The following is a 12,011-nucleotide window of genomic DNA, read 5'->3' on the forward strand; positions in this document are numbered from 1 at the left end:
TACGTTAAGGCGCGGTGTTTCGGTAATAGTGATGTAGGCGAAATGGTTAAAATGCACAGCACGAAATGCATAGCATGCGCGGAAATAAAGGTAAGGAAGGACGAAGAAAGCAAAAGAATGACGCACAAGCGCTGACTGTATGCGTAAGCTATATAATATATACAAAGCCATTTACTATATATACGTAACCAGCTGTAACTCTGAGTTTGCGTAGGCTCAAAAATGCGGCATCTTTAGCGTGTAAAGCCCCTGATGGGTGCCTCACAATATTGGGGTTGCAACATACGAATATGTTGCAAGCTACCCCTAGTTACTCGAGTGTTTTTGCAGACGCGCCCTCCACTAGTACCATGAGAGCATTCCGCCTTGCGTGCGGGGCCAGAAAGACAATGAAATGCTATCTTATCTGCGGTGTGCCTTTGTTGCGCTACTACAGACACCACTCGAAAAAGAAACTTATCTTATTGAACCGCGCTTCCCGGAGTATTCAACGCCGAAGGTGTTCTCGCTCGCCGTAGGGACTAGACTTCGCGGCCTTAGTGAAAGCACGATTTTTTAGTCTTATATACTTAGAGATACCTCTCACGGGCTTGGTTCCCTCTCGTTCACTTTACGAACAAAAAATCGATCTGTTACTATTAGGATTCCTATAGTTCATAGATATCTAATGCTGGAAAAGGACAAAATTCCATTGACGGAGTCGTCGCGCGTTCTATAACTGGCGAGGTGGCTCTGTCTAGCTTCCTACGTCTGTGTGCCCTCTTGGTGATTTTCTTTGCTTGGTATATACTAACTGCCCGCGTCCCGTTGCATGCAGCTATGCGCCAAGCACAGCGAGAACAGGTACACTGTAGTAGGCAGGCCCCACCGAAATGCGACCGCCATGGCTGGGAACCGAAGCCGTGCTCTCGAGCTTAGCAGCATAAAACCTTATATCTTAAGCTACCACGGCGGGTAATATTCTAAAACACATTGCGTGGGTTGAACAAAAGAAATACATATGCCGTTTGTTATGGTTGGCGATTTTAGTGTAGCAGGCTAACGCTGATAAGATATAACGACCCTCAGCAGGCAACCACGCGGCATAAATCGTGAATAAATGTATTGACACGGGCAGTTGTAGTGACGGCTGCCCTATATCATTTGTGGTGGCGGCGCTTGTCTGTTAACTGTGGTTGACAGACAGGCAGGAGGAGACAAGGAGACAAGGAGGAGGTGTCAGGTGCAGACGGATCTTGCTTAGAATATGAGCCATTAGTTGTACCACCCGGGCACCTTCTTTTCAGCAAATTGAGAATGTTTCTTTCTTTGCGCCAGGATTTTAAAAGATGTCATTAGATGGGACCTCTTCGTTGACCCAAGATTGTATACATTCTGTTCTCGTAAAATAAAAATAAATTCACACAGTCCTTTATGCATTCGGCTAAGACTATTAGAAAGCCAAATGAATCTTCTTTTTGTCCTCAGTCGATTGTATTGACCCTTCCCCCAACCCCTCCCGCGAAACCCGCCACTCACGCGGGTTTGCATTGCCTCCGGGAGCCGAAGCATTGCAAGCTTTCTCCACCTCCCGTGGTTTCGCGCTGCCTCCGTGAACCGCGCACGTTTGACCAAGCAAACAATCGATGTCCTGTGATGATGTCACTGTTCACACGATGACGTCGTAATAACGGCATAATTACGTCTTAATGATGCACACGTTTTCACGATCTGCGATGTCGTGGTGACGTCATCGCTCCGAGAAGGTCACGTGGGTTCTTGCGAGACCTTGTGAAACATTTCGTGTTAAGCTACCTCGGCAGGTAATATTCTCAAACTCTTTGCGTGGGTTGAACAAAAAAAATGTATACTGTTTGCTATAGTTGGCGCTTTTATTGTTGCGGACCAACGCTGATAAATTTGATGCAACGACCCTCAGCAGGCAACCACGCGATAGAGATCGTGAATAGTGAACAGTTGCGGTGAAGGTTGCCCAATATCACCTGTGGTGATGGTGCTTGTCTGTTGCTAACTGTTAAACGTTAAATATTATAAACGTTAAATATTTACTTCTATAACACGGCAAGATGCAGTAAAACGTTGCTCAACCGAGGTGGAACACGCCGACGACCACTACTTATAGCATGCACATGAGCACATTGTAGCCTGCACTTCATTTTGATAAAACTGCATGATATCTGTGCTCCAATGCGAGTGCCAGCGTTACGTCGGAGCATAAGTTACCCTTTAAAGGGACCGACAACTGATTTTTCTCGACCCAGTTTTTTACGGCGCGACAGGAAGCTCACCCTTCGTAGCGTTTGTAGCTGCAGTGGTTTATCCGAAAAGCACGTAGTTATTTTATAAGCAGTATTTTTCGATCTGAAATGCTCCAAACACGCATGGAGGCTTGCTCCAGCAACGCTGAGAATTGATAGCGATGCCGCTAGCCCTTGTGAAAGCTGTCGTTGTTCTGCTTTCGCAGGAGTTACTGTAACTATGCTTAACCACCTTTATTTTGAGCTTTCCAACCATTTTTGAAAATAGCAAGCTGTCACAATGAGATGTGTGGCTTTATACACCTTTCCGGTATTTGTACAGCGTTGTGTGCGCCTGCGCCCAAGGTTGCCTGTGTCATGGATGGCTTGTCCCGGCGTCGTTACTCTCTCGATACACGAGCCAAGCCAAGTAATCGAAAACGTAACTGTGCGTATGCACGGCCTCACCGAATAGCAGCGCGCGTCATTTCTGAGACGAAGTGTAGGCAGCAAAACTATGTCGCTCCAAAATCTTAGCGACCTGGTAATTGCGTGCACGGTTGCATGAGCACGCTGAAAAGTTGCTCAAGACGCGCTGACGAGCATGGGATCATTACGTCACGCGAAGGCAGCGCCGCTTTAATGCATACTACTAGCGCAGGCCTATATGTACATTATTATGGAGTAATACCTTTTAATATAAAGAAACGAACAATATTTCAATACTAACAAAAAAATCGTCGACCGCGTACAGCAATCAACGGTCACGTGGCCGTCTTCATCGGATCGTCCATGTTTTTGCCGCCAGAGGCGCCACAGGTCATTTTTCGCGACTTTCAATTACGAAATAAAAATATAAATCCATCTCTCACGAAAAAAAACAGGGTTGGTTTGAGTCAGTGCAACGGACAATCTTTACATCAGTGGAATCAACTAATTTCATATTCTGGGCAGTTGTCGGTCCCTTTAAGCGCCAATGTAGTTGACGTGCCTGGTAAGCTCACGATATACACAGTACTCAATTTTACATAAAGGCATCGATCAACCTCTCAACGTTTTGCTAAAAGCCAATAAATGAGTCAAGGGGAGGTCTTCGTGGGCTGCTTCGCATAAAATTCATTTAATTTTTTAGGGAATCTTTTTGTTCTCTATTCTCATCTTGTTCTGTGCGTTCCGCTGCATCAAAACGCGCAGATTATCGAAATATTGAAGCCAGTTTTTTTATTTCGCATTTTGTATCGTCTACACGTCTTCCTTGGGAATGCCAGCGTCGATGGCCTCCTCGATGCCGCATTCGTCCTTTCCACGACGAATCTTGAAGTAGCCTGCACCGCAAGTAAAGGAACAGGGGTTAGTTTCTTGTAATATCTGGTACAGAGTAACGTGTAAGAGTTTTGATAGGACACTGCGCTCGCGTCCACAGCGGACATTGCGGTGATAACTGAATTCATCGCAGAAACGACAGAGCCGGTTCTATGGTGCATTATAGACCATGCCTACGGCGCCACGTTCCAGATTTCGCTTCAAAGAAATTTTCTGTTAACTCTACGACACACAGCTCGAATGGAGGACGCAAGGCCACACAAAAGCTGTGGGCACACTGATCTCCTAATTTAAAAGTGTTATTAGCAAACGACGCCACTGTTAAGCCCATGCGCCATTCAATCGAGTCTTGGTAAAGTCAAAAAGGAAACAACGACGTGAGCTGAAGGTACGTTTACATAATTTTCAAGGCTGAGGGGATGGATATACCACAACGTTACTCCTCGGCTGTTTGCAGCCTGTCAAAAAGGGGGGTGCCTCGTGAATCAATCAATCAATCAATCAATCAATCAATCAATCAATCAATCAATCAATCAATCAATCAATCAATCAATCAATCAATCAATCAATCAATCAATCAATCAATCAATCAATCAATCAATCAATCAATCAATCAATCAAATGCGTGAAGAGCAATGTAAACAATGTTGCCATCACATTCGGAGCTCTTCGTAAACTGGACCTACGGGTACGGGTTTGTAGAAGTTTAACCAGGCGTTAGGCCATTTGTAAGCACAGCAAAGAAGCGCAGAAATTTATACTGAACAAGATACGGCATGGCCAGTGCATAGAGGAGACAGAGTAACGCACTGAGTAGCCTTGAAAGTTGCGACACCAAGAGGGTTCTTGTATAATTGTTTTATGCACGCACGTGCCGACTCTTTGATTATGACCGTTGGTCGTAGGAAACCTTGTACGCCAAAGTATGCAAATCTTGGCATGGTTATTTGGATAGTGTAGTGTGCGAACTATAGTTGAAATCTTCCTCTAATATACCGCCAATTCTTTGAAATGTTAGCTGCTGCTTACCTCGCGTACGAAATCGGCCTTATTTGCTCGTTGCGGCCATGATAACGCCGAAATAGCAGTGTTGTATATTAAGCAATCCTAAAGTTTTTATTAACACGCCCAGAGGATTGCGATTAGAAGAATCGGGTGCGATCCTACATACATCTAGCAAACTAAGCTTTGTACACTTGTACTGCTTGTGGCTCGTGATTGCGGTACTCGTGCAAGCAGTTAAATGGTCTCAAAAATGCGCTTGCGGAAGTGATTTATATATCTGTTCAGGCGTTGTTTTGACGCAAAATAACGAAGTTTAACGTTGCCAAGACCAGTTTTTCCTCTCTTCTCCCCACTGGCTGTCACATTTCTCTTAACAGTTCACATTTATCGCAAGTCCTATATTAATGAAAGCGCTGTCTTTCAGTTATACGTGCGTGTGCCGCAGTAACTGCCAGTCATGTTTAGCCACTGTTATTCTCTACTAGCTTAAGCATGAAAAAATGGAACCGCTAATTGGATTTTTAGATGTTCATCCCGTCCAAATTAACGCAACTGCGGTACCATACCGTTTATTGTATTTTGTATCTTCGCAGCTCTTTGTTAGCCCATTTAACTCTACGTAACCAGGAAAGAATGTGCGAATGTTTGAGAATACCTAATATTGCATTGACTAGCGCCGTATTCGATTAGGTCCTATTGAATAGCTGCTGTGCGTGAATACAAATATTTTTCTAATATGATACGAACATATCGAAATTCCAAGTGCGCCCACATAAGCACAAAACTGATGTATTCCCGCCGGCATAGCATAGGCACAACACATGAGAGCTTACGTATTGATGATACAGCTTAAGTTGCTCCAGGATATAAAACGGCCGGCTATATCTCGATCGTTCCCACTCTCAACGCATCATTCCATATTATACTTTGCAATGAATGTTCAATATTCGAAAGCCATTCGAAAAGTATATTCGATTCTGTCTTTAAACGGATACTGAGCAAAAATTTGAAAAAGCAACGGAAACACTTGCATTCGACTCGGACGACACGACTGTTCCTATAAACAGCGTTTATTTCACGTAATTTCGAGCAGTTGGCCGTATTTTTAGTGGATTGTGAGAGCGCGGCGGCTGCACGCCAGTGTGCTTGTCGACGGCCGTGACGTCGAATGCTCCAGCAAGAGGGGGGCAACCGGCACGCTCTCTCCTGCCCTGCCACCTTCCCTTTCTCCACCTCTCCTCTCAAGAACACCTTCCCGACCGTGAGAACACGTTTTGAGAGAGACGCGCGGCAGCGGGTGGCAGCTTGCGATGTCGATTGGTAAGCGATTTTGCAGCGAGCACGGTTGGCGAGTCAGTATCCGGCGAGTTTCGCGTCACTTCCTTTCTAGTTCGCGGCGCGGCCGCTAGACGCGCCAATTTGCGAAAATGCATTAAATTCATTATTTTCTGCTAGTCTCTGGCTGAAATGAAGGTTGTTTCAACAAATTTCAGCACCCAATCTTTCAAGTGGGCCATTTATCTCGGCGGCGAAATTATTGTTCAGTATCTCTTTAAGATCACGATTCCATTCGCCTCTGACACTATTCGATTCATAACAGTAACAGCAACAATCTGTGTTGACACATTGCAAGACGTACCTTTGTCACCCCAGCCTACGTTCCAAGAGTTTGCCACGAGCCAATAAGGCACGCCGTCTTCGGTGCCCCAGCCGAGAATTCTGATGGCGTGGATTCCCAGAAACTCATCGCTGTGGTGTTGATAAACCCCTGCGGGCAGGCGGAATGCTTCGATAAAACTATTTAGGACAACACAACTGGCGAGCTGTGAACATGAGAATTAGGATAGTGTTACGTTTTTTTTTCTTTCTAAACAAGCAATTTATGATAAGTTTTTTTGGAGCTGCGCGCTGTTTATTGCGCACCGTTTCGAACGGGATAGGACAGTACCGACGCCAGAGTCGGTCAATCATCGAGATAGTGCGAAATTGAATTGCACTTCGCCGGCGAGATCGACCAAGCAGGCATACCGAACGAGAAATTCCGAGATGGAAGACATAGCGAGGTTTGTTCTATTTTTTTGAATTGTGCTCATTGCCACACTCATGAGCTGCGCTGTGGATAATGAGGAATATTTTGTCGTTTTACTGTGTTGTTCTGCAGAGAACATGGTGACCATGCAGCACACCTGGGGAGGTGATTTAGATACGGCTGCAGATAAACCGATTATCGTGCCTTTTCTTTGTGAGTTTTCTTTAAAGGTGAACTGCAAAACCTGTCGACACATCGCGATACCTTGTGTATAGTGTTTCGCAAAGCATGTTTCGCACGGATAAGTTCACTGCAAACGTAGTCGAATCTTTCTTACCGCTTTTGTAGGATGGAAAATCGGCGAAAACGAGAAAAGTGGCTTCTACAGGGCCGTTCTTGTATATGTCAGTCTTGATCTGCGTCTCATCCTTGAGTATTCTGTAGACTTTCTTTGCTGTATGAAGAAAAGGAAATAAATAGGAAAAGGAAAATAAGGGAGTGGAGCGCGAAATGGCTTGGGAGTGCATAAAGGAAAAAAAAGTAACAATAGTAAAAGGAAGGGGGTACATTTATGAAGGCAATAATTCATGTTCGTCCACTTTATCTATTACTTTTCACGATCGAGAATTAAATCATACTATGGTGAAGAAGTCGAAGACATGCTTTCATAATGCTTGAGCTTTGAGTAAATCGGTAGGCGGCTTTTCCGCTTTCTAAAGAGGTCATTGCATCGAATGCATCATTGCACTAAAGAGGTCATTCCATCGTATAATATACTGCGGAAGGGGCTGTTTGCAGTAGTAATCACGTGGCCTAGGACGTAACTTAGTTGAGCGGTGTGGTTCTAATACGAATGCAAAAATTTCAGTGTTCGTATTACGCAGACGTAACTTAACCTCGCCACAAACGGAAAGCGGCTGTCGCTTCGAAAAGAATTATAATGCCCTTTGGCTCATAATGTGAAACGGACTCGCCAGAAGTTGTATGTTGTTGAACTAGATATTCGTTTCTGAGCACCATCTTTTCCTCACAGAAGCTACATTCTTTTGCCTGAATTCTCCAATGCATCATAAGCGTGTGGGCTGTGATTGTCTAATACAAATTAAAATCAGCTTTAATACCTCTGCTTTCATGGGGAAAAAGCGCATACAAGGAGCAGGGTTTCAGCTAAACAGCTTGGTTACAAAGTCCGACGTTTACATACGTTTCATTAGGCCCTACAAATGTGTCACACTATATGCATGCTGGCCCAAGCGCAGGAATTTGCTAAGATTAAGCCAAAACGAGGAAGACTTCCTGTCGGTGTTTACTCTGAGTGATTACATTATTTGATTCTGCACTCTGCGATACTCATAAGAAGGCAAAACAAAAAATGCTGAACATTAAGGCAGCTTCTCTACCGGAGATGCGATCACCGTACGAACATTACCACACAGTTGCCTACTTCCCCTACATCATCGTGTGCAATATCACGAAACAATAGTTATTTGTCCTACAGACAAATAACTCCGTAAACACCGCTGTTATCTACGAATTATATCGCAGCTGGGGAGGTATTGTATTACGCACCGAAGTGCTTGTCCTCGTTGTAGCTCTTCTCGTAGCCCTTGCGGCAAACGTGCTCACACTTTGGCGTTGGTTCCGCGTGAGAGCAGTTCGGCTGGCACGGTGGAAGGCTGTAGGGCTGGCAGCCGTCTTCAGTGCCGTACAGGCCTCCGGTCACGATACCTTCGTCCTTGTAATATTGCCACGCCGCTGCAGTGTCCCCACCGTCGCACCTTGAACGAAAACAAAGATAGCCAGCAATATTTCAGACAGGAAAACAAACCTTTTCTTAGTTCGCTGAACATTGAAGGAAATAGATAAGGCGACCGGACGCAGCACAGACTTTGCTAGAGCCTAACCAAAAAGGTTTTCTTAACATGAAAGTGTTTGATGCCGGGGCCCACCAAGACGTCAATGACATCATTTCCGTCACGGATGGGACGTCAGTAACATATGTCAGTAAAAATGAATAGATGACAAAACCAGAAGAAAAAATTTCGTGGATTTGGATGACTTGGGAGTCGAACCCACGATCTCTCGCTCCGCGACGATATGTGCCCTGCGCTCTACCGACTGCCCTACCAGCGCTCATGAAGGAGGCTTCACAAGCAGGCCATATATCTCTCACACCCTCTCCCTTTCACTGCGACCTTGGTTGGCGAGGGCGGTGTCCTTATATCGGTTCATTTTCGGGTTATGCCGATTCGTATGACGGAGGGATCGACCATGTTCTTTTAGCAAAGAGTTTTATATAAAACAAGGTGTAACTTATGCAAGGACAAACACTCAAAAAAAGTTTGTCCTGTTTGAAGTAATGTCTCACCAACTAGGAGAAGGACTAACCCGTTGAGTCAAGCGATACATTGATTTTCTGTACAACAAAGCTGAGGCGTTCGATCCCATACGACGCGGTCTGTCTTGCGACGTTGTTCGTTAGACTCGCGTATACCAAAATTATATTAGCTGTAGTGGAACAAAAAATGCCTGGGTAACAAAAAGTACCATGTGGTTTTGCAATCGCCAAAATGCTTTGCGTATCCGCATCTTCGCGCAGTGGTGGCCGCCGCGACACCATTTAGGTCATTTTGAGGAGCGATATATGAGGGTCCGTCAAATTTCATGAGTGACCGAAATTACTCTGTCTTACAGGTGGTTTTCCGCGCCAGTTTTTTGAACAAGCTACCAGATTCGTGGGCGCCCTTCATCTAGCCGGTCTCTGTCGCCGTGTTTCGCTAATGAACAGGAGGTCGCGGATTCAAATCCCTGTTAACTGCAAACGCGTTCTGATGGGTGGCCAAATGCCAGAACGCGTGTTTAATCTTATTTGGATGCATAAGAATTCATAAGTCATCAAAATTATTCTGGAGGCTTGTACTTATACGACTTTCTTAACCTGTTTAATTTTTAAAAAATTCTTTCCTGTACACTGTGTTAGGCAATAAACTGTTACTGCCGTTTATTTTTAAATAAATGCGAGCATCAGCGAAAGCTCGACTCTCTAGTCGTTTATTTCTAGTGCATAGCATGACGCTTACCCATTACCGCAGCTATGGCAGCATGCGACGAGATCCTCGGCCGAAATGTTGACCTGTACCCTGCCGTTCGTGTGGATGCAGATTCGGTCAGAAATTGACTCTGCAGCTGCGAATGCCTGTGGTACAGAAAAGCAAGCTTATGCGATGCTGCGATTGACCTGACTTCACACACTCTAAGTCCTTTGACTCTTTTTGTGGGCCCTGACTTGCCACGTATAAGACTCTCTTTAAAGAGACACGTAAAATCTCTTTGCAGATCATTATATCGGAGAGTCCTGAGACCCAAATGAGAGCGACTGACATGGCCGGCTAGTTTTATCCCTGCTTCAGCCGCGTTCGTTTCCAGACACTTGCGGGCTTTTTCTCCCGCGTGGACCATACAATGCGCGGGGTGATGTTGTGGACTTGGACTTTATACGGAACATGACGGCGTCACCGACGGCAAAAATAGATAAATATGCAATACATATTTCGTATATATAGAGATGATATGGCACTATTACGAACTGTTCCGTTAAAAGAGAGGAAGAAAAAGCGATCAGACTCTCGTGGCTTTACCATAAATGTGTTTTTGTTTCCAGTGTAACAAGAAGACAGGCGACAGTGAAGGATCTGCAAGTGGAGAAACTTGGAGCAGCCTAATAATTACGGCACTCTACCTTCCCGCCAAGAGCTGTTAGTGACGAGAGCAGCGCCGCTCTACTTGCAAAAAAAAAAGCTAGGTGAGCGCGTAGTTTTTTTTCGTGCTGTGCCTTGAAGAGCGAAGTTTTTCCTGAGCATCCAAGATACTATATGGGCACAAAAGGATTCCTGGAAATTTGCTTTGCATATACAGGGCGTCCCAGGTATCACGTAGTGCGATTTGAAAAAAAAAGCAAGAACGTCGTTACGCGAAGCACACCTAGTGCATATTGTTCTCAGTATACTGTAGTCGCCGCTACTAATAATTTTCTGTGTTGAGGTTTAGTTAATTAGTCCTAACTACGTTTCTAGTTCACCTAATCATTAGTACTCACCTAATCATTAAAATGTCCATAAAGCATATGTAGGCATGCTCAAATGACATCCAACTGCGCTATTTTCAGCAACGTACTAATTACGTGCTCATTGCTTCCGGCGGATGAAGAAAGCACGCTCAATATGAAAAACAATACGTGACTACGCTCCCACCCGCAAAAGGTGGGAGCGCAGTCTTGTCTCGCTACCTCACAGTGAGCCTGTCTGAGGGCGCTGCTTCCTGATGCGCACTGCAGCCTCACTTGTTAATTTTCAGATTTCGCGGGGTTTCTTTTATTAGCAAAAAAAAGTGAGACGCAATTGGTACATTGTAGAAAATAGCGCAGTGAGATGTCATTTAATAAGCCTAAATATGCCTCCTTGACATTTTAATGAATAGGTGAGTATTTGTCGAGTTAGAAACATAATTAGGACGAATTATCTAAGCCGCATTAACGAAAACATTAATACTGGCTAATACAGTATATTGGGGACAATATGCACTAGGCGTGCTTCGCGTAACGACTTTCCTGTTTTTTTTTTTAAATGTGCTGCGTGATAGTTGGGACGCCCTGTGTATTGCATAGGTATTTAACCACTTCATTTACTTATTTATGTATATACTTATTCATTTATTTGAAATGTTGGCAGCAAGCACAATAGATGTTATGGATTTTCGACAACTAAGAATTATTCAATAAAATGACAGCCGATGACCGGAGAAATGAAACATTTCAGCTGTGTACGGCGGATGTACAAAAGTTCTCTAACAAATTTACTGCGCGAGGCTGTTCACTAGAATTGAAAAGTAGTGAATACTCTTTTATCATAGCAACTGACTTTTAATGACGAGGTCACAAGCAGTACTCGCTGGCGACAGAAGCCTATGCTCATTTCACCCGTTCAAGGAAGCATGTTACGGAGAGACGCACTCCGATATTCTGACCGCCAGGCTCATATTGTTTTCCATAGCTTTTACCCCCCTTCAGTTTTGCTTATGTAAGCGGTACGAGCAGTGTGAATGTACCAACGGAGAGTAGACATAACTTCAGAAAGAAGTCTGCTCAGGGAAAGTGTACGCTTTCTCGTGTATGTATGTGCGCTGACGCCATTAGCGCACGCGCGTCTGTGTGATGCCACACCGTAAGTTGATATTTTTACAGGTTTGTTTTGCGCAACATTGGCCATAGTGCAAAAAATTACGGCTCGTTTTCAATCGTTCTGCTTGAATGCACAGTTCCACCTATTAAGAAATAGGCCGCCAATTTTATGTGAAAGTATTTCTTAGAAGGAAAGTTATCAGTGTTCGCGTAGCTGTAGGATGTAAAAAAATCATGTTTT

General features: G+C 44.4%; 1 protein-coding gene across 1 annotated transcript in view; it reads right to left on the minus strand.

Moving 5' to 3' along the window:
- Window positions 1–3,479: 3,479 nt before the first annotated feature.
- The window catches only part of LOC119388404 (cathepsin B), a 12,051-nt gene continuing 3,519 nt past the window's right edge, over window positions 3,480–12,011 (minus strand). The window contains exons 3-7 of the mRNA XM_037656110.2: window positions 9,675–9,790; window positions 8,164–8,372; window positions 6,932–7,048; window positions 6,205–6,333; window positions 3,480–3,562 (exon numbers count right to left, since the gene is read on the minus strand). Coding sequence (XP_037512038.2) covers window positions 3,480–3,562; window positions 6,205–6,333; window positions 6,932–7,048; window positions 8,164–8,372; window positions 9,675–9,790 — 654 coding nt within the window. The remainder of the gene's footprint in view (window positions 3,563–6,204; window positions 6,334–6,931; window positions 7,049–8,163; window positions 8,373–9,674; window positions 9,791–12,011) is intronic.

Source organism: Rhipicephalus sanguineus, chromosome 3 (genome assembly GCF_013339695.2).
Source record: "Rhipicephalus sanguineus isolate Rsan-2018 chromosome 3, BIME_Rsan_1.4, whole genome shotgun sequence".
Classification (NCBI taxonomy): Eukaryota; Metazoa; Arthropoda; class Arachnida; order Ixodida; family Ixodidae; genus Rhipicephalus; species Rhipicephalus sanguineus.